Source organism: Salmo salar, unplaced genomic scaffold, assembly GCF_965601325.2.
Source record: "Salmo salar unplaced genomic scaffold, fSalSal1 ptg000974l, whole genome shotgun sequence".
Lineage (NCBI taxonomy): Eukaryota > Metazoa > Chordata > Actinopteri > Salmoniformes > Salmonidae > Salmo > Salmo salar.
In genome coordinates, this window is record NW_027675573.1 from 544,813 (window position 1) to 567,318 (window position 22,506).

At 41.9% G+C, this 22,506-nt stretch overlaps 2 protein-coding genes across 4 annotated transcripts; both read left to right on the top strand.

Moving 5' to 3' along the window:
• Nucleotides 1-1,217: 1,217 nt before the first annotated feature.
• On the top strand, nucleotides 1,218-19,191 carry LOC106593087 (NLR family CARD domain-containing protein 3-like). Of its 3 annotated transcripts, XM_082972677.1 has the most exons (8): nucleotides 1,218-1,373; nucleotides 2,508-2,651; nucleotides 9,956-10,072; nucleotides 11,757-11,810; nucleotides 15,972-16,207; nucleotides 16,373-18,173; nucleotides 18,505-18,678; nucleotides 18,987-19,191. In XM_082972677.1, exons 2-8 carry the CDS (start codon nucleotides 2,524-2,526, stop codon nucleotides 19,174-19,176), a joined length of 2,700 nt encoding a protein of 899 aa, XP_082828803.1. In that variant the 5' UTR covers nucleotides 1,218-1,373; nucleotides 2,508-2,523; the 3' UTR covers nucleotides 19,177-19,191. The 3 variants fall into 3 exon arrangements, with proteins under 3 accessions (XP_082828803.1, XP_082828804.1, XP_082828805.1); XM_082972678.1 differs by lacking the exons at nucleotides 18,505-18,678; nucleotides 18,987-19,191 and having other exon boundaries at nucleotides 1,226-1,373; nucleotides 16,373-18,177; XM_082972679.1 differs by lacking the exons at nucleotides 11,757-11,810; nucleotides 18,505-18,678; nucleotides 18,987-19,191 and having other exon boundaries at nucleotides 1,227-1,373; nucleotides 16,373-18,177.
• Nucleotides 6,080-7,235, top strand: LOC145877358 (uncharacterized). The gene is made up of 2 exons (XM_082972672.1): nucleotides 6,080-6,108; nucleotides 6,434-7,235. The coding sequence occupies exons 1-2, from the start codon at nucleotides 6,080-6,082 to the stop codon at nucleotides 7,095-7,097; spliced, it is 693 nt and encodes a 230-aa protein (XP_082828798.1). The 3' UTR covers nucleotides 7,098-7,235.
• Nucleotides 19,192-22,506: the final 3,315 nt, after the last annotated feature.

A 22,506-nucleotide genomic window follows, 5' to 3' on the forward strand; every position in this document is an offset into this window, starting at 1 on the left:
TATGAACCTGGATCCATCATAATGATTCTACATGTTATAGTATGAACCTGGATCCATCATAATGATTCTACATGTTATAGTATGAACCTGGATCCATCATAATGATTCTACATGTTATAGTATGAACCTGGATCCATCATAATGATTCTACATGTTATAGTATGAATCTGGATCCATCATAATGATTCTACATGTTATAGTATGAACCTGGATCCATCATAATGATTCTACATGTTATAGTATGAACCTGGATCCATCATAATGATTCTACATGTTATAGTATGAACCTGGATCCATCATAATGATTCTACATGTTATAGTATGAACCTGGATCCATAATAATGATTCTACATGTTATAGTATGAACCTGGATCCATCATAATGATTCTACATGTTATAGTATGAACCTGGATCCATCATAATGATTCTACATGTTATAGTATGAACCTGGATCCATCATAATGATTCTACATGTTATAGTATGAACCTGGATCCATCATAATGATTCTACATGTTATAGTATAAACCTGGATCCATCATAATGATTCTACATGTTATAGTATGAACCTGGATCCATCATAATGATTCTACATGTTATAGTATAAACCTGGATCCATCATAATGATTCTACATGTTATAGTATGAACCTGGATCCATCATAATGATTCTCCATGTTATAGTATGAACCTGGATCCATCATAATGATTCTACATGTTATAGTATGAACCTGGATCCATCATAATGATTCTACATGTTATAGTATGAACCTGGATCCATCATAATGATTCTACATGTTATAGTATGAACCTGGATCCATCATAATGATTCTACATGTTATAGTATGAACCTGGATCCATCATAATGATTCTACATGTTATAGTATGAACCTGGATCCATCATAATGATTCTACATGTTATAATATGAACCTGGATCCATCATAATGATTCTACATGTTATAGTATGAACCTGGATCCATCATAATGATTCTACATGTTATAGTATGAACCTGGATCCATCATAATGATTCTACATTTTATAGTATGAACCTGGATCCATAATAATGATTCTACATGTTATAGTATGAACCTGGATCCATCATAATGATTCTACATGTTATAGTATGAACCTGGATCCATCATAATGATTCTACATGTTATAGTATGTCATGGCCTTTACTGGCCAACTGCTGTTATGTTTATGATATACTATGGTGTTGTGTCACTAGACTTTGACCAGATATTATTGCATCCAAAGATCAACTGTACCTAGAACATAGATACAGAGCCACTTGTTATCAGGAAGCTGCTCTCTCAGCACAACGGAAAATATCTCAATGACTTGACATGTTCTGGTTGTGAATTCAGGCTACAAGGTAAGAATCTTCCCAGTGATTATTGTAAAGTGTGTAGAGAAATTAAATGTATGGTGTTATTTTAGTATAGTGACTGACAGTAAAACACTCAGATCTAACAGTCCATTTCACCTGGGACAGCTACGTGACAGTTCAATCATACAAAATGGCGCTAACTGGGCGTAGGCAAGTCAAATTCAATAACATAATGTTCATATATCGTATTATATGATTCATATATCGGGATTATTTTACCATTTGTAAAATTTTTTCAAGTATCATAGTTGTAAATCATCTTTCAGAATATCAGAACATTTGTTGTTTTCTAAACTACAATGAACTCCTACTTCCTGTGTAATTTGGTTTGAAACCACTGAACATACTTTTCTTAACATTGTTATTATGAACTGAATTCAGTAACAGCATAATAATATCATACCTGTTGAACAAAGCAACACACTAGAATGAGAGAAATTATTAAAAGAGAAAGTTAGACATTATTATTATTATTATTATTAGTTCCACTACATGGAGAAAAGGTGAAAATATCAGTCACGACTACATGTTCATGTGATGCATTAAATCACCTGACTGTTTGTGTAACCGATGTGAAATGGCTAGTTAGTTAGCGGTGGTGCGCGCAAATAGCGTTTCAATCGGGTGACGTCACTCGCTCTGAGACCACAACCAACATGCTGGATCTCTGTTTAGGGGTCACTGTGTTAACCACAACCAACATGCTGGATCTCTGTTTAGTTGTCACTGTGTTAACCACAACCAACATGCTGGATCTCTGTTTAGTTGTCACTGTGTTAACCACAACCAACATGCTGGATCTCTGTTTAGTTGTTACTGTGTTAACCACAACCAACATGCTGGATCTCTGTTTAGTTGTTACTGTGTTGACCACAACCAACATGCTGGATCTCTGTTTAGTTGTCACTGTGTTAACCACAACCAACATGCTGGATCTCTGTTTAGTTGTTACTGTGTTGACCACAACCAACATGCTGGATCTCTGTTTAGTTGTCACTGTGTTGACCACAACCAACATGCTGGATCTCTGTTTAGTTGTCACTGTGTTAACCACAACCAATATGCTGGATCTCTGTTTAGTTGTCACTGTGTTAACCAACATGCTGGATCTCTGTTTAGGGGTCAGTGCTCTAAAATGAGTCTCTCTGGGAAGAGAGAGGAGGGGGGCCCCGCCTCTAAAATGCATCTCTCTGGGGAGAGAGAGGAGGGGGACCCTACCTCTAAAATGCATCTCTCTGGGGGACATGACACCAATGCTAAGAGGTAAGATGACAATTTTATGAATAATTTATTAAGTTTATTTTGAAAATAAATAGCTATTTTAGATGAATGCACTTACTGTAAATCTCTCTGGATAAGAGCATCTGCTAAATCAGGGGTTCTCAATCCGGGGTCTGTGGAGGTACTGCAGGGGCTCCACGGCACCCTGACTGTACTCGTTGCAATGTAAGACATTTGATAGAATTTTCACATGACACGACCACTTTGCCTACTCTTAATTATTGCCTAATATAATGGAATGCATATTTTTTTTTTTACCAATTCTGATCGTTGTTACAAGCAGAATTTTGACAATATAACCATTATATCAACACACTCTTCACACAACGTTTAACAACTACAAATATATTTGGCGTAGTAGGCATCAAGTCCCTTGTTAATAATGTTGCCTACAACGTTGCATACAATGTTCATTTTCATCGAACACAGATTACGCCCGAGATGCCTTCAATTTGCCTAATTTATAGCCATGCCCAATTTAAGATTGTTTTTTAACAACGTGATGTTGCGCTCCAAAGGGATAACTTGAAATAACATGATGTAGATAATTAAATAATCAAAAGATAAACGTGTTAATTTTACACTCTTAGAAAAGAAGGTTCCTTATTGAACCAAAAAGGCTTCTATCACTTCCTTAATATATGGAACCACTAAAAGTTATATATATTTTTGGGTTCAGTGAAGAAGAACCTCTAGAGTTCTGATCAACGAAAGGTGAACGTTTTGAGGATGTGAACCCAGCAGACCTCCAGGGGTCAGATCAATTCCTCACGTTTTTTCCAGTGCCCGGCCCGGGATATAAACCAGCCACCTTTGGACCACAGGTCCAACTCCTGCCACAGCTCCAACTCCTTAGCCGCTGGACGAAAACCTGAGTTAATCTTGGGAAATTAGCATAAATTAATCTGCCAAAATGAAGACAAAATGCTTTGGAGACATACATGGTATCACTTGTTATACATAAGTATTATACATAAATCATTGCCAAAAGCACAAGACATATATTATTTATGGTTTGACCATATAGAGATATAAAACATTATTTTTAACTACTGCAAAGCAATTACATGTGGCTCAGGAACCACTGACTCGCTGCATTATTCTATTGTATTATCAAGACACCTGCTGTTAACTCTTAACTACTTAGGACAGCTCACGAGGTGTTCTAAATATCTGCCGACTAGGTGGGACTAGAGACTTCATGCATAGCTTTAATTTATACCCATAAGTGTAAAATGTCTTTATTCTCAGTACTTATACGACCAATTTTCTACTCTGAGACGCTTTGTGGACATGGGCCTAGATCTGAAAATATTGTTATAAAAAAACGTAGAATGTTTGTTTAACATAATAATAAAAAATGAATATTACTAATTTAACCCACTGTAAACATTGGGTTTAGTTGATTGTGTTGCACTGCTCATGTCCACGTTCTGAAACTGCCCGCATCCCTGTACAGAAACAGATCTGTCCGCGTCCACGTACGGTGTGGCGCCAAGCATATTGTCCGGTTACGCGCAGAGTGGGCTGAGGTGATCTTGGGGAATAACGACAGAGTTTGTTACAGTGTTGAAACGCCGAAGTTTTATTGTTCAATTTCCTTTTTGCTTTACGGTCAGGGACCGTATGAGTGTAGCCAGATCCTTTTCACTTGCTATCCTTGTTTCATTTTGTGGTTCACTGGATTCGTCGTCATCATCGAGATGAGGGACAGACGAACGTCCTGCTAGCTAGCCAAGCTAGTCGGTACAGCTAGGTAAGCTAGCTAGCTACTCTACCAGCAGGATCCTAGTTATCCTAGCTTGTTGGTACAGTTAGGTACAGCTAGCTAGCTACTCTACCAGCAGCATCCTAGTTATCCTAGCTAGTCGGTACAGCTAGGTAAGCTAGCTAGATACTCTACCAGCAGCATCCTAGTTATCCTATCTAGTCGGTACAGCTAGGTAAGCTAGCTAGCTACTCTACCAGCAGCATCCTAGTTATCCTAGCTAGGTAAGCTAGCTAGCTACTCTACCAGCAGCATCCTAGTTATCCTAGCTAGTCGGTACAGCTAGGTAAGCTAGCTAGCTACTCTACCAGTAGCATCCTAGTTATCCTAGCTAGTCGGTACAGCTAGGTAAGCTAGCTAGCTACTCTACCAGCAGCATCCTAGTTATCCTAGCTAGTCGGTACAGCTTGGTAAGCTAGCTAGATACTCTACCAGCAGCATCCTAGCTAGTCGGTACAGCTAGGTAAGCTAGCTAGCTACTCTACCAGCAGCATCCTAGTTATCCTAGCTAGTCGGTACAGCTAGGTAAGCTAGCTAGATACTCTACCAGCAGCATCCTAGTTATCCTATCTAGTCGGTACAGCTAGGTAAGCTAGCTAGCTACTCTACCAGCAGCATCCTAGTTATCCTAGCTAGGTAAGCTAGCTAGCTACTCTACCAGCAGCATCCTAGTTATCCTAGCTAGTCGGTACAGCTAGGTAAGCTAGCTAGCTACTCTACCAGTAGCATCCTAGTTATCCTAGCTAGTCGGTACAGCTAGGTAAGCTAGCTAGATACTCTACCAGCAGCATCCTAGCTAGTCGGTACAGCTAGGTAAGCTAGCTAGCTACTCTACCAGCAGCATCCTAGTTATCCTAGCTAGTCGGTACAGCTAGGTAAGCTAGCTAGATACTCTACCTGCAGCATCCTAGTTATCGTAGCTAGTCTTTACAGCTAGGTAAGTTAGCTAGCTACTCTACCAGCAGCATCCTAGTTATCCAAGCTAGTCGGTACAGCTCGGTAAGCTAGCTAGCTATTCTACCAGCAGCATCCTAGTTATCCTAGCTAGTCGGTACAGCTCGGTAAGCTAGCTAGCTAGCTACTCTACCAGCAGCATCCCAGTTATCCTATCCTCCCTCTCTCGTTGACTGATGCTGGCTACCTCTGTCCGGTTCTCCTCTCTTCACTAGATGGATGGTAACTTTAATGTTTAACCCCTCTGTGTCCAGGACCAAACTTTTGAATATTATTTTCAGGGCGCCTCAAGTAGGCTGGACATATTCCATTTTTAACAATGTTTTTTTTCTGATGAAAACTAGTTAATTACATGGAGCCCAATTTCATAACATTACCTTATGTCCCTAGTAAGTAGTTCATTCCATCCACAAGAAGGCGTAGTGCTGACACAAGCTTTTTGGCGGGGCTGAGAATCTCTACTTTTCTAGGCTACCGCAGGTTAGAGCGCTGGACTTGTAACCGAAAGGAAAGGTTGGTAGATTGAATCCCTGAGCTGACAAGGAAAAAAAAAATCTGTCTTTCTGCCACTGAACAAGGCAGTTAACCCACTGTTCCTAGGCCATCATTGTAAATAAGAATTTGTTCTTAACTGACTTGCCTAGTTAAATAAAGGTAAAATTATCTAATGTAAAAAACACTATTTCAAATGTTGCTACATACGACCGAATTGAGACGGTCGGTCACATTTGACTGTAAAACCTAGCAGTACTACTGATTTCTCTGACAGTGAGGCAGAGATATATTATTACTGTGTATGTAGCATTTAGAAAAAAAACATGATTATTTGTCTCTGAAATGAAACCATCAAGTGATAGATTTTAAACAAATACATGTCTGTCATTGAACAACCCCATGCCATGATTAGATTGTCATAATTACAGCCGTGTTGAAGAGACCAAACTGCAGCAGGTGAAATGTAGATACTCATCTTTTTAATATGTAAGAGCAAAGTATCCACGGGAAAAAACAATAAACAACAACAAAAACAAACGACTAACAGGCTACGTACCAAAAGACTATCACTATCTAACAGTAGCCTATCACTATCTAGCAGTAGCCTATCACTATCTAACAGGAGCCTATCACTATCTAACAGGAGCCTATCACTATCTAACAGTAGCCTATCACTATCTAACAGGAGCCTATCACTATCTAACAGGAGCCTATCACTATCTAACAGGAGCCTATCACTATCTAGCAGTAGCCTATCACTATCTAGCAGTAGCCTATCACTATCTAGCAGTAGCCTATCACTATCTAGCAGTAGCCTATCACTATCTAACAGGAGCCTATCACTATCTAACAGGAGCCTATCACTATCTAACAGGAGCCTATCACTATCTAGCAGTAGCCTATCACTATCTAACAGGAGCCTATCACTATCTAACAGGAGCCTATCACTATCTAGCAGTAGCCTATCACTATCTAACAGGAGCCTATCACTATCTAGCAGTAGCCTATCACTATCTAACAGGAGCCTATCACTATCTAACAGGAGCCTATCACTATCTAGCAGTAGCCTATCACTATCTAACAGGAGCCTATCACTATCTAGCAGTAGCCTAGCACTATCTAACAGGAGCCTATCACTATCTAACAGTAACCTATCACTCGTTTTTATGTTTAACTTTAAATCAGTTAACGGTGTATCAATGAAAATCTGATACAGAGTGGAATGTACTGTTGACCAACCCATATATTTCAGCAGGGAAGTGTTCCTCACACCATCATTTCAAATGGTAGGACATGTGTCCTGTTGAAGCTAACTGGCTGATGGTAGGACATGTGTCCTGTTGAAGCTAACTGGCTGATGGTAGGACATGTGTCCTGTTGAAGCTTACTGGCTGATGGTAGGACATGTGTCCTGTTGAAGCTTACTGGCTGATGGTAGGACATGTGTCCTGTTGAAGTAAACTGGCTGATGGTAGGACATGTGTCCTGTTAAAGCTAACTGGCTGATGGTAGGACATGTGTCCTGTTGAACCTTACTGGCTGATGGTAGGACATGTGTCCTGTTGAAGCTTACTGGCTGATGGTAGGACATGTGTCCTGTTGAAGCTTACTGGCTGATGGTAGGACATGTGTCCTGTTGAAGCTAACTGGCTGATGAAGTACAATAACCTAGTATGCCTATTTACAGCAGCATATTAGTAACGGTTGTTGCTGTGTTGAATGGACCAAACTGCAGACGGAATGTGGATACTCATCTTTTTAATATATACGAGCAAAGCATCCACAGGAAAAACAATAACTACTAACTACAGGCTAACAGGCTACATACAAACAAAAGACTAGCGGTGTTAGCACAACCACCCACAAACCCAAGTGACAAACATACTCCTAATTATATGACTCCCAATCAGGAACAATGATCACCAGCTGTCCCTGTTCGGGAGCCACACAGACCCACATAGAAATACAACACCCAGAACACACATACAGACATACTCTGCCACGTCCTGACCAAAACTACACAACACCCTCTGCTGGTCAGGACGTGACAGTACCCCCCCTAAAGGTGCATACCCCGAATGCACCTAAAAAAAGAAACCACAAAATCCCCCAAAACCACAAGAAAAACAAATACAAATACCCCCTAAACAATAAGGGAGGGAAGGGAGGGTGGCTGCCGTCAACAACGGCACTGTGCTACACCCTCCCTCCCCAACTATCCTGGAGGTGGCTCTGGTTCCGGCCTCCTGCCCTCCAGGTTGTAGGCAGACTCATTGGGGTCCGGGTTGTAGACAGGCTCAATCCGTTGTGGATCGTGGGCAGGTTCCTTCATTTCCACGCTGTAGGCAGACTCATTCAATACACAGTTAGTCACATTCAGTTCTGAGTCGCAGGTAGACTCCTTCAGTTCCGGGTCGCAGGCAGACTCCCTCGGTTCCGGGTCGCAGGCAGACTCCCTCGGTTCCGGGTCGCAGGCAGACTCCCTCGGTTCCGGGTCGCAGGCAGTCTCCCTCGGTTCCGGACTAGACACTGGTGCCGGATACTCTGGACTGCACACTGGTGCCGGATACTCTGGACTGCACACTGGTGCCGGATACTCTGGACTGCACACTGGTGCCGGATACTCTGGACTGCACACTGGTGCCGGATACTCTGGACTGCACACTGGTGCCGGGCTCTTGAGGCTGGGCCGACGCACTGGAAGCCTGGTGCGTGGGGCTGGTAGAGGTGGTACCAGGCTGAAGACACGCACCCTAGGGCTAGTGCGAGGAGCGGGAACAGGCTGAATAGGACTAGGCCAACTCATGGGAAGCTTGGTCCGGGTTGCTGGTACTGGTTGTGCCAGACTGGAGGAACTCACTTCTGAGATAGCACGAGAGGCAGGAACCGGATAGACTGGGCCATGGAGGCGCACAGGTGGCCGTGACCGCACCACCTGCACAACCCATCCTGGCTGGATGGAACTAACAGCCCTGTACGAGCGGGGTGCTGGTACAGGGCGAACTGGGCTGTGCAGGGGCCTGATGGTTGCCGTGCATAGAGCGGGAGTAGGGTAGCCTGGTCCTAGGAGGCGTACCGGCGACCAGACGCGCTGCGCAGGCATCCTCCTACCAGGCTGGATGCCCACTCTAGCACGGCATCTGCGAGGGGCTGGAATGGCGCGCACCGGACTGTGCGTGCGTATGGGCGAGAGAGTGCGCACCTCAGCGAAACACGGCGCCCTCCACTCCATACGCTCCTCCATGTACTCACGGGTAGCTGGCTTATGGCTCTTCCTAGGCCTAGCCAAACTACCCGTGTGCCCCCCCCAAAAAAATTATTGGGGGTGCATCTCCGGCTTCCTCGCCAGTCATGTACCCCGGTAGCGTTCCCGGTCCTCACCAGCCTTTCGCCACGGGCCCTCTCCGGCCAGAATCTGTTCCCAAGTCCATTTCTCACAAGTGTCCATGTCGAAGTCTATTTCCTCAGAATAGTCCATATATTCAGCGTCCTGCTCCCTTTTCCGCTGCTTGGTCTTGTTGTGGTGGGTGGTTCTGTCATAATTACAGCCATGTTGAAGAGACCAAACTGCAGTAAGTGAAATGTAGATACTCATCTTTTTAATATATAAGAGCAAAGTATCCACGGGGAAAAAACAATAAACAGAATGACTAATAACATGCTACGTACATCCCAAAAGACTAGCAGTGTCAGCACAACCACCCACAAACCCAAGTGACAAACATACTCCTAATTATATGACTCCCAATCAGGAACAACGATCACCAGCTGTCCCTGATCGGGAGCCATACAGACCCACATAGAAATACAACACCCAGAACACACATACACAGACATACTCTGCCACGTCCTAACCAAAACTACACAACACCCTCTGCTGGTCAGGACGTGACATAGATAGTGAAAAAACACACCAATCTCTTTCATAATTTCTTTAAACAATAAAAGCTAATTAAAGAACATTTCTGAAAATGGATATATAGCGTTTTGGAATGAACCTCTTCTTATGTTTCCCCATCTGAGCTCAGAGTAGATGAGAGATGTGATGTTTGTCTCTGTTGTGTTGAAGCCCAATCAAGCAGGAGAGACCAGCCTCCCCTGTACCCAGCTGTGTGTCCATGAAGAGTGACCGGTCTATGCTGCAACCTATAGCGTTTAGAGAGGGAGACTTTTCTACTGAACAAAGGTAAGAAGAACTCATGGGTCATGGTCAGTGAGTTAAAAAACACTCTCTCTAGTCATTTCTCCCATTTCTCCCATTATTTTTGTTGTTTTCATAATCCATCGGCTAATCCTTTTGTCCATTTTCATAGTCCTAAAACAATATTAAACAAACACAACATTCCCTCCCTGTGTGTGTGTGTGAGACAAACAGTGACACATTTTATTATTATTATTATTGACAGTTACCATGGAGATGAAATGTCACAACTACATGTTCATGTGATGCATTAAATCACCTGACAGTTTCTATGTCTGTTAGTAAATATTTTATTTCTCAAAGAGATAATGAACACATGAGAACAATTGACATTAAAGAATTACTGTGTTAACCACAACCAACATGCTGGATCTCTGTTTAGTTGTCACTGTGTTAACCACAACCAACATGCTGGATCTCTGTTTAGTTGTTACTGTGTTAACCACAACCAATATGCTGGATCTCTGTTTAGTTGTCACTGTGTTGACCACAACCAACATGCTGGATCTCTGTTTAGTTGTCACTGTGTTAACCACAACCAACATGCTGGATCTCTGTTTAGTTGTCACTGTGTTAACCCCAACCAACATGCTGGATCTCTGTTTAGTTGTCACTGTGTTAACCACAACCAACATGCTGGATCTCTGTTTAGTTGTCACTGTGTTGACCACAACCAACATGCTGGATCTCTGTTTAGTTGTCACTGTGTTGACCACAACCAACATGCTGGATCTCTGTTTAGTTGTCACTGTGTTAACCACAACCAACATGCTGGATCGCTGTTTAGTTGTCACTGTGTTAACCACAACCAACATGCTGGATCTCTGTTTAGTTGTCACTGTGTTAACCACAACCAACATGCTGGATCTCTGTTTAGTTGTTACTGTGTTAACCACAACCAACATGTTAGATCAATGTTTAGTTGTCACTGTGTTAACCACAACCAACATGTTAGATCTCTGTTTAGTTGTCACTGTGTTAACCACAACCAACATGCTGGATCTCTGTTTAGTTGTCACTGTGTAAACCACAACCAACATGCTGGATCTCTGTTTAGTTGTCACTGTGTTAACCACAACCAACATGCTGGATCTCTGTTTAGTTGTCACTGTGTTAACCACAACCAACATGCTGGATCTCTGTTTAGTTGTCACTGTGTTAACCACAACCAACATGCTGGATCTCTGTTTAGTTGTCACTGTGTTAACCACAACCAACATGCTGGATCTCTGTTTAGTTGTCACTGTGTTAACCACAACCAACATGCTGGATCTCTGTTTAGTTGTCACTGTGTTAACCAACATGCTGGATCTCTGTTTAGTTGTCACTGTGTTAACCAACATGCTGGATCTCTGTTTAGTTGTCACTGTGTTAACCACAACCAACATGCTGGATCTCTGTTTAGTTGTCACTGTGTTGACCACAACCAACATGTTGGATCTCTGTTTAGTTGTCACTGTGTTAACCACAACCAACATGCTGGATCTCTGTTTAGTTGTCACTGTGTTAACCAACATGCTGGATCTCTGTTTAGTTGTCACTGTGTTAACCACAACCAACATGCTGGATCTCTGTTTAGTTGTTACTGTGTTAACCACAACCAACATGCTGGATCTCTGTTTAGTTGTCACTGTGTTAACCACAACCAACATGCTGGATCTCTGTTTAGGGGTCAGTGTTCTAAAATGAGTCTCTCTGGGGAACATGAGACCAAAGCTAAGAGGTGAGACAACAATACTGTTTCAGAATGTATTACGTTTATTTCCAATATTTCCACAATTTTTATCACATTTGTGTTTTTTCAATATCAAGTGTGACATTTTAACCTGGAAATTACAAACTTTAGAAGCCTTTTTAAACCTCAAATACACTACCATTTTGCATTTTCTGCTGTGCAGGAACATTTCTGACACAATAGATTATCAAATTAATATACGGCAACTTTACTGTAAGTCTCTCTGGGGACGGTTTCCTGAAAGTGATGGCATTTAGGCTTACAGGTGTTTTAAAGATGTATCTTTCCTACAATGGCCGAAGAAATAACATGAGTTTCCTAAAACAGAGAATGGTCGCTATGTGCGTCGTTGGAGCATGTGTCGATACTGATAACCTCAGTCAGAGTTCATATCCTCAGTCAGACCAGTAGAAACTGGATCAGCAGCACAACAAGGTATCACGTCTGGTGAACAGGTCAGAGTTCATATCCTCAGTCAGACCAGTAGAAACTGGATCAGCAGCACTACAAGGTATCACATCTGGTGAACAGGTCAGAGTTCATATCCTCAGTCAGACCAGTAGAAACTGGATCAGCAGCACTACAAGGTATCACGTCTGGTGGAGCATGTATCAATTCTGATAGGATGGAAAGAAAGGGAGCGCTGCTCTCAGATCAGTTTTCTCCATTTAAATCTTTACTTAACATTATAATTATTTCACAATACTGATGAAGGATCAGCTTCTAGACAATAAAAGTACTTACAGCAATTACACAGTACAAGTAATTACAGCAGTTACACAAAAGTAATTACAGCAATCACACAATAAAATGAATACAGCAATTACACAATAAATGTAATTACTGCAATCACACAATTAAAGTTACAACCCTTTTTGTGGCTATAAACATCCCTTTGTTATGGTTCTTTATAGAACCTTTATGGAGGATAGTTCTATAAACATCCCTTTGTTATGGTTCTTTATAGAACCTTTATGGAGGTCAATCTCAAAGGTTCTTTATAGATTATTTTGAAGAACCTGACATTTGTTTTGCATTCTGGTTAGCCATAATATATTGTTAACATTCCATAGGTGTTATTATCGTGTTTAAATGTAACATTTTAGTCATTTAGCAGACACTCTGATCCATAGCAACTAGGGTTAAGTGCATTGCTCAAGGGCACATCAAAAGATTTGTCATCTAGTCAGCTCGGGGATTTAAACCAGCGACCTTTCAGTTACTGCCCCAATGCTCTTAACTCTAGGCTACCTGCCGTGACGAGATGAATCAGATGTGCTAGCTCTCAAACTGCTGGGGGTCACTGCAGTGATGTTGAAACAAAGCTTCCTGTCAAGGTATGCGTGAAGGGCTGTAGGAAGTCAGGCGCAGGAGAGCAGATATTTGGTAGCAAAACGGAGCCTTTTATTTGGCGAACCAAAAGCACACGGCACAAACGAACACGAAAATACAAATATGGGTTGAACATAACCCAGCGCAACCAGCCTAACGTGCACGTACATGAACAGATAAACAATACCACACAAAGACATGGGGGAAACAGAGGGTTAAATACACAACACATAATGAGGGAAATGAGAACCAGGTGTGTGGGAAAACGAGACAAAACAAATGAAAAATGGATCGGCGATGGCTAGAAGACCGGCGACGTCGACCGCCGAACAAGGAGAGGCATCGACTTCGGCAGAAGTCGTGACACTTCCTGAAGCATTGAGGCTTTCCAGCCAACTGTGTCAAATAGGTTTATTACTCAGAGCTTCATTATTCGTTCACAATGCACATTAGTTATATCTTCTGGGCAGCAATAAATAGCAGAGTGTGATTATCAGATAGAGGTATTTTTTTGTCCATAGATTTGATCAAAACTCTGTCTGTGAACAGAGTATACTGTTACCAGCTGTCTGTCTATGAACAGAGTATACTGTTCCCAGCTGTCTGTCTATGAACAGAGTATACTGTTCCCATCTGTCTGTCTGTCTATGAACACAGTATACTGTTCCCATCTGTCTGTCTATGAACACAGTATACTGTTCCCAGCTGTCTGTCTGTCTATGAACACATTATACTGTTCCCAGCTGTCTGTCTATGAACACAGTATACTGTTCCAAGCTGTCTGTCTATGAACACAGTATACTGTTCCCAGCTGTCTGTCTGTCTATGAACACATTATACTGTTCCCAGCTGTCTGTCTATGAACAGAGTATACTGTTCCCAGCTGTCTGTCTGTCTATGAACAGAGTATACTGTTCCCAGCTGTCTGTCTGTCTATGAACACAGTATAATGTTCCCAGCTGTCTGTCTATGAACACAGTATACTGTTCCCAGCTGTCTGTCTATGAACAGAGTATACTGTTCCCATCTGTCTGTCTATGAACACAGTATAATGTTCCCAGCTGTCTGTCTATGAACACAGTATACTGTTCCCAGCTGTCTGTCTATGAACAGAGTATACTGTTCCAAGCTGTCTGTCTATGAACACAGTATACTGTTCCCAGCTGTCTGTCTGTCTATGAACACAGTATACTGTTCCCAGCTGTCTGTCTGTCTATGAACACATTATACTGTTCCCAGCTGTCTGTCTATGAACAGAGTATACTGTTCCCAGCTGTCTGTCTGTCTATGAACAGAGTATACTGTTCCCAGCTGTCGGTCTGTCTATGAACACAGTATAATGTTCCCAGCTGTCTGTCTATGAACACAGTATACTGTTCCCAGCTGTCTGTCTATGAACACAGTATACTGTTCCCAGCTGTCTGTCTATGAACAGAGTATACTGTTCCCAGCTGTCTGTCTATGAACACAGTATACTGTTCCCAGCTGTCTGTCTATGAACACAGTATACTGTTCCCATCTGTCTGTCTATGAACACAGTATAATGTTCCCAGCTGTCTGTCTATGAACAGAGTATACTGTTCCCAGCTGTCTGTCTGTCTATGAACACAGTATACTGTTCCCAGCTGTCTGTCTGTCTATGAACAGAGTATACTGTTCCCAGCTGTCTGTCTGTCTATGAACACAGTATAATGTTCCCAGCTGTCTGTCTGTTTATGAACACAGTATACTGTTCCCAGCTGTCTGTCTATGAACACAGTATACTGTTCCCAGCTGTCTGTCTGTCTATGAACACAGTATAATGTTCCCAGTTGTCTGTCTGTCTATGAACACAGTATACTGTTCCCAGCTGTCTGTCTGTCTATGAACAGAGTATACTGTTCCCAGCTGTCTGTCTATGAACACAGTATACTGTTCCAAGCTGTCTGTCTATGAACAGAGTATACTGTTCCCAGCTGTCTGTCTGTCTATGAACACAGTATAATGTTCCCAGCTGTCTGTCTGTCTATGAACACAGTATACTGTTCCCAGCTGTCTGTCTATGAACAGAGTATACTGTTCCCAGCTGTCTGTCTATGAACACATTATACTGTTCCCAGCTGTCTGTCTATGAACACATTATACTGTTCCCAGCTGTCTGTCTATGAACAGAGTATACTGTTCCCAGCTGTCTGTCTGTCTATGAACAGAGTATACTGTTCCCAGCTGTCTGTCTGTCTATGAACAGTGATTTCTCCATGGATCATCCTGTCAACTCCAATGGTGGTGGATCAGTTACCTTTGACCTGTCACTAGTCAGAATAATATTAATAGTGAAGAGGAGAATCTTCAAGATGTCATATAGATTTGTTTTGTAATGTGTAGTTTGTTTGAACTAAGTTTATTAGAGGAATTACTGCCCCCTCTTTTAACTCTGTAGGGGATGGTCTACTCTGTTAGAGGATCAGTAGTAACATCTAGAAGTCTCTCTCTCTCCTTTATCTCTGTAGTGGATGGTCTACTCTGTTAGAGGATCAGTATCTCTCTCTCCTTTATCTCTGTAGTGGATGGTCTACTCTGTTAGAGGATCAGTATCTCTCTCTCTCCTTTATCTCTGTAGTGGATGGTCTACTCTGTTAAAGGATCAGTATCTCTCTCTCCTTTATCTCTGTAGTGGATGGTCTACTCTGTTAGAGGATCAGTATCTCTCTCTCCTTTATCTCTGTAGTGGATGGTCTACTCTGTTAGAGGATCAGTATCTCTCTCTCTCCTTTATCTCTGTAGTGGATGGTCTACTCTGTTAAAGGATCAGTATCTCTCTCTCCTTTATCTCTGTAGTGGATGGTCTACTCTGCCAGAGGATCAGTCCAGGTGTGCAGTGTGCCAGCAGGTTCTGAGGGATCCGGTCTCTATCACCTGTGGACACAGGTTCTGCAGACAGTGCATCACCAGATACTGGGAGAAACCTGCTCCTTCAGGAGACTATGACTGTCCTCAGTGTAGAAAGAGATCCAGAACACTTCCTGTACTACAGCACCTGAGGGAACCCAATGATTCAAGAGGCTCTGAAAACAGTAAGAACACTTGCAGACCTGTGCTAAGTCAATACCTCAATATGATTTAAATGTAGTTAACTACAATAATATGAGATAATATAAATTACTGTAGTTGTGGAAGATCCACTTTTCATCCTGTCAATGAATATGTCTGATACACATCCTTTTACTCCTCCCTTGTAGTGGATGACAGCCTGCAGAGAGCTATAGTAAACCATAAAGCCAGTCTAAAAAGGAGGTATGAATGTGTGATAGAAGGCATGGAAACAGCAGGGAACCAAACTCCCCTCAACAGGATTTACACAGAGCTGTACATCACAGAAGGAGAGAGTGAAGGGGTTAACAATGAACATGAGGTGTGGCAGCTAGAGACAGCATCCAGGACACCAACCTCACATGACACAGCAATCCACTGCAATGACATCTTTAAACCCTTACCTGGCCAAGAGAGAAGCATCAGAACTGTGCTGACGAAGGGCATCGCTGGCATCGGAAAAACAGTCTCTGTGCAGAAGTTCATCCTAGACTGGGCTGAAGGGAAGGCAAACCAAGATGTGGAGATCATATTTGTGCTTCCTTTCCGGGAGCTGAACTTGATCAAAGATCGTCAGTACAGTCTTCTCAGACTTTTAAATGACTTCCACACAGAACTAGACATAGGCAATGCAAAGAAACTCACTGCCTGTAAAGCTATGTTCATCTTTGATGGTTTGGATGAAAGCAGACTTCCATTAGATTTCCAGCACAATGAAAAGGTGTCTGATGTCACCCAGACATCATCTGTTGATGTTCTGCTGACAAACCTCATCAAGGGGAATCTGCTTCCCTCTGCTCTCCTATGGATAACCTCCCGACCTGCAGCAGCCAATCAGATCCCCCCTAAGTGTATTGACCAGGTGACAGAGGTACGAGGGTTCAATGACCCACAGAAGGAGGAGTACTTCAGGAAGAGATTCAGTGATGAGGGCCTGGCCAGCAGAATCATCTCACACATAAAGACATCAAGGAGCCTCCACATCATGTGCCACATGCCGGTGTTCTGTTGGATTTCTGCAATAGTCCTTGAACACATGTTGAGTACAGACAAGAGGAGAGAGATGCCCACGACTCTGACTGAGATGTCCATACACTTCCTGCTCATTCAGACCAGCCTGAAGAACCAGAAATATCATGGAAGAGATGAGATGGATCAAGAGGAGCTCATGGAGTCAGATAAGGAAATTCTTCTGAAGCTGGGGAGGCTGGCGTTTGAAAATCTGGAGAAGGGTAATCTCATGTTCTATGAAGAAGACCTGAAAGAGTGTGGCCTTGATGTCAAAGAAGCCTCAGTGTACTCAGGAGTGTGCACACAAATCTTTAAAGAAGAGTCTGTGTTATTTCAGAGAGTGGTGTACTGCTTTGTTCATCTCAGCATTCAGGAGTTTCTCTCAGCTGTCTACATGTACCATTGTTACACAGCCAGGAACATGGATGCACTGAATCCCTTCCTCAAGAGAAAGTCTAGAGTTGTGTCTGAAGAGCTAACCTTGCATGAGCTGCTGAAGAGTACCGTGGATAAAGCCTTGGAGAGTAAGAATGGACACCTGGACCTTTTTGTCCGCTTCCTTCATGGCATGTCACTGGAGTCCAATCAGAAACTCCTACGAGGTCTGGTGGCACAGACAGAAAGCAGTCCAGAGAGCGTCCAGAAAACAATCCGATCCCTTAAGGTGATGCAGAGGAAGAACATGTCCCCTGAGAGGTGCATCAATCTCTTCCACTGTCTGATAGAGATGAAAGACCATTCAGTACAGGAGGAAATCCAAGAGTACTTGAGGTCAGAGAACAGATCCAAAAACCTCTCCCTTGCTCAGTGTTCAGCACTGGCCTACATGCTGCAGATATCAGAGGAGGTTCTGGATGTGTTTAACCTGAAGGAATACAAGACATCAGAGGAGGGTCGTAGGAGACTGCTCCCAGCTGTGAGAGGCTGCAAGAAAGCTCTGTAAGTATCACTGTAAATATCGCACACCAAAATAAATTGTAGTTATAGCAGTATTTTCATTGGCTGACTGGCTCTGTAAGTAATCATGAGACTATCCCTCAGACCAAACTTTACTGAATGTAGGAACAACAGTATTTTCATTGGCTGACTAAACTTTCTATCAGCTGAAAACTCTTAAACTACAAAACAAACTGATCAGTAAAGTTGTAGCATTGAGCCATGAATGCACAGCCTGTACATTATTCGTGCACCATAACGGTGTAAGCTAGGAAAGCTGAGAATAACTTTTTAATACAACCTGTCTGTCATTGTATTTCTTCTGTGTTTGCAGACTAGCTGGCTGTAAACTCACAGACACATCCTGTAAAGTGTTGGCCTCAGTTCTCAGTTCAAACCCCTCACACCTGAGAGAGCTGGACCTGAGTAACAATGACCTGAAGGATTCAGGAGTGAAGCTGCTCTCTGCTGGACTGGAGGATCCACACTGCAGACTGGAGACTCTGAGGTCAGTATTATATATAGTGTGGACTGTATACTCAATACAATCTAAATCTGATACCTCACTGTCTGTCTTTTGACTGATACTGCTTTTAAACTGGTCTGGTCAGTCAACCCAAATATTTGTACAATACATGTTTCTCTCTACAAGCAATACTTCCATAATTTGTCATTTCTTATAATGATACATTCATTCATTTATAAATATATATGGCAGGTTTCAGGACACTGATTTATCTGAACATGTTGAACAAATATATATTTTCACCACCAAAGAATATCAGTGTGATTTTAATATGATTTGACTCTTTGCAGGCTGTCAGGCTGTCTAGTCACAGAGGAAGGCTGTGCTTCTCTGGTCTCAGCTCTGAAGTCAAACCCCTCACACCTGAGAGAGCTGGACCTGAGTAACAATGACCTGAAGGATTCAGGAGTGGAGCTGCTCTCTGCTGTACTGGGGAATCCCCACTGCAAACTGGAGACTCTGAGGTCAGTATTCCTGTAGTTGGTCAACAAGTGATAACTGTTCACCAGATCCACATGTGTTTACCAGACACACATAGTCCACACCATATGTGTTTGGACAGTGAAGCTTACAGTTTTAAATGTGGTGCTATGCTCCAGCATTTTGGATTTGAGATGTTTCATATTAGGTGACAGTACAGAATGTGACCTTTTATTTGAGGGTATTTTCATACATAGCTGTGTTACTGTTAAGAAAGGAAAGCACTTTATGTATTTAGTTCTCCCATTTGAAAAAGTTGTACATATTCGGACAAATTCACTTATATTGTATTAAAGTTGTCATAAGTTTAGTATTTAGTCCCATGTTCCATGCCTGCAGTGATTACATCAAGCTTGTGATTCTACAAACTTGTTGAATTCATTTGCAGTTTGTCTTGGTTGTGTTTTGGATGATGTTTTTCCTAATAGAAACTGAATGGTGAATAATGTCCTGTCATTTTGGAGTCACTTCACTTGTATTGTCAGTAAGAATAGAAGATGTTTCTGAACACTTCTACATTAATGTGGATGCTACCATGATTATGAATAATCATGAATGAATCGTGAATGATGATGAATGAGAAATTTACAGAGGCACAAAGATCAGACCCCCTCTGTTATTGGTGTTATTCTGTAAACTTCTGGCCCTTCTTTGGACACTGTGTTAACTAACCTCCAGACGAGCTTCAATGCCATACACCTCTCCTTCCGTGGCCTCCAACTGCTCTTAAATACAAGTAAAACTAAATGCATGCTCTTCAACCGATCGCTGCCTGCACCTGCCCGCCTGTCCAGCATCACTACTCTGGACGGTTCTGACTTAGAATATGTGGACAACTACAAATACCTAGGTGTCTGGTTAGACTGTAAACTCTCCTTCCAGACTCACTATAAGCATCTCCAATCCAAAGTTAAATCTAGAATTGGCTTCCTATTTCGCAACATAGCATCCTTCACTCATGTTGCCAAACATACCCTTATAAAACTGACCATCCTACCGATACTCGACTTCGGCGATGTCATTTACAAAATAGCCTCCAATACCCTACTCAATAAATTGGATGCAGTCTATCACAGTGCCATCTATTTTGTCACCAAAGCCCCATATACAGTGGGGGAAAAAAGTATTTGATCCCCTGCTGATTTTGTACGTTTGCCCACTGACAAAGAAAGGATCAGTCTATAATTTTAATGGTTTATTTGAACAGTGAGAGACAGAATAACAACAAAAACATCCAGAAAAACTCATGTCAGAAATGTTATAAATTGATTTGCATTTTAATGAGGGAAATAAGTATTTGATCCCTCTGCAAAACATGACTTAGTACTTGGTGGCAAAACCCTGATCATTTCTTTGTAAGTGGGCAAACGTACAAAATCAGCAGAGGATCAAATACTTTTTTCCCCCCACTGTACTACCCACCACTGCGACCTGTACGCTCTCATTGTCTGGCCCTCGCTTCATACTCGTCGCCAAACCCACTGGCTCCAGGTCATCTACAAGACCCTGCTAGGTAAAGTCCCCCCTTATCTCCGCTCACTGGTCACCATAGCAGCACCCACCTGTAGCACGCGCTCCAGCAGGTATATCTCTCTGGTCACCCCCAAAGCCAATTCCTCCTTCGGCCACCTCTTCTTCCAGTTCTCTGCTGCCAATGACTGGAACGAACTACAAAAATCTCTAAAACTGGAAACACTTATCTCCCTCACTAGCTTTAAGCACCAGCTGTCAGAGCAGCTCACAGATTACTGCACCTGTACATAGCCCATCTATAATTTAGCCCAACTACTTCTTCCCCTACTGTATTTATTTATTTAGCTCCTTTGCACCCCATTATTTGTACTTTGCACTTTCTTCCACTGCATATCTACCATTCCAGTGTTTTACTTGCTATATTGTATTTACTTTGCCACCATGGCCTTTTTTTTGCCTTTACCTCCCTTATTTAACTTAATTTGCTCACATTGTATATAGACTTATTTTTCTACTGTATTATTGACTGTATGTTTGTGTAATACCCTTGTTTGAACCAAGTATTGAGTTTATTTGTTATAATTAATTGGTATTATATTTAAAAGATGATTGAATTGCTCCTAAACTGTAATGTTGTTAATGCATTATGCTTTTTGAAGAAATATTGATTTAATGTATAAGTGAATAGTTTGTTTTACTTTGAAGTTTACGTTTTGACCAATAAGGTCGCTTGTTAAGTTGTGGCCAATGGGAGTTGACCTGGTTAACGGGAGGGGAAAAGACGTTGATGAAAGGATGGACGTTTTACCTCAGGACGGTTGGTGAAGAAAAATTATAAAAGAAGACGACAGAACTACAACAAAACCCATAGTTACTAAGACATGAAGGGAAATACATGTTTTATTTAATAAAAGAGTTGTTATAATTTAGTTAAAACTTAGTAAAGACTGAAGCTACCGTCTCGTTGTGGAGGTATTAGCCAGCCTAGAGGTTAGCCTAGCATCGTGTGACACCGGGAGATAATTGCTTGGGAAGTTTAACGAGTTCATGTTGCCATGGGGATATCGGTTACTAAGGAGTACTGTCTGCATGGGTAGCTGTGTTGCCATGGGGATATCGGTTACTAAGGAGTACTGTCTGCATGGGTAGCTGTGCTGCCTTGGACTTGGTGAGGAAACCTGCATGGAACTGCCATACTTCGCTGAGGGAATAACTACCAAGTCGTGAGTAACCACAATGTGAGGTGCTTAATTTGGACACGGGTTGTGCACGACTCATTGGGGTTTATTATTATTTTTTTCTTGTGATGTTGTGTCTGAACATGTATTTGTGTTTGAAAATGTTTTAATACACATATGGAACATTATGTATGTCGCCTTGGTGGAGCCATTAATTGTTTTAATTTAATGCATGGGATGGTTTATCCTGATTCAATAACAGAAACCTATAATCATTTCATCTGAAGTTAATACCCTATTGTCATAACCCTAGATAGTTTACAATAGGAATTCTTATTGGAGATGTCCTTCTCACCTAACATCCCATGCTGCTGAGATACTCTACATATGTTAATATTGTGAGAGTCATATTCAAGCCTGGTGAGAGGGTTACATTTGTTTAACTCCATGTGTTACTCTGTGTTGTTATGTGTCGAACTGCTTTGCTTTATCTTGGCCAGTTCGTAATTGTAAATGAGAACTTGTTCTCAACTTGCCTACCTGGTTAAATAAAGGTGAAATAAATAAATAAATTGGTAATGATGAGAGGTTAGCATGTTTTGTTGTAGCCTCTGTTATTGGTAATGGTGAGAGGTTAGCATGTTTTGTTGTAGCCTCTGTTATTGGTAATGGTGAGAGG

Coding starts and splice junctions, on each gene's coding strand:
- LOC145877358 (XM_082972672.1), top strand. CDS start 6,080: ATGTTGCTACATACGACCGAATTGAGACG. Junction 6,109..6,433: donor CATACGACCGAATTGAGACG/GTCGGTCACATT, acceptor AACGACTAACAG/GCTACGTACCAAAAGACTAT.
- LOC106593087 (XM_082972677.1), top strand. CDS start 2,524: ATGAGTCTCTCTGGGAAGAGAGAGGAGGGGGGCCCCGCCTCTAAAATG. Junction 11,811..15,971: donor CATGAGACCAAAGCTAAGAG/GTGAGACAACAA, acceptor TTATCTCTGTAG/TGGATGGTCTACTCTGCCAG. Junction 16,208..16,372: donor TTCAAGAGGCTCTGAAAACA/GTAAGAACACTT, acceptor CCTCCCTTGTAG/TGGATGACAGCCTGCAGAGA.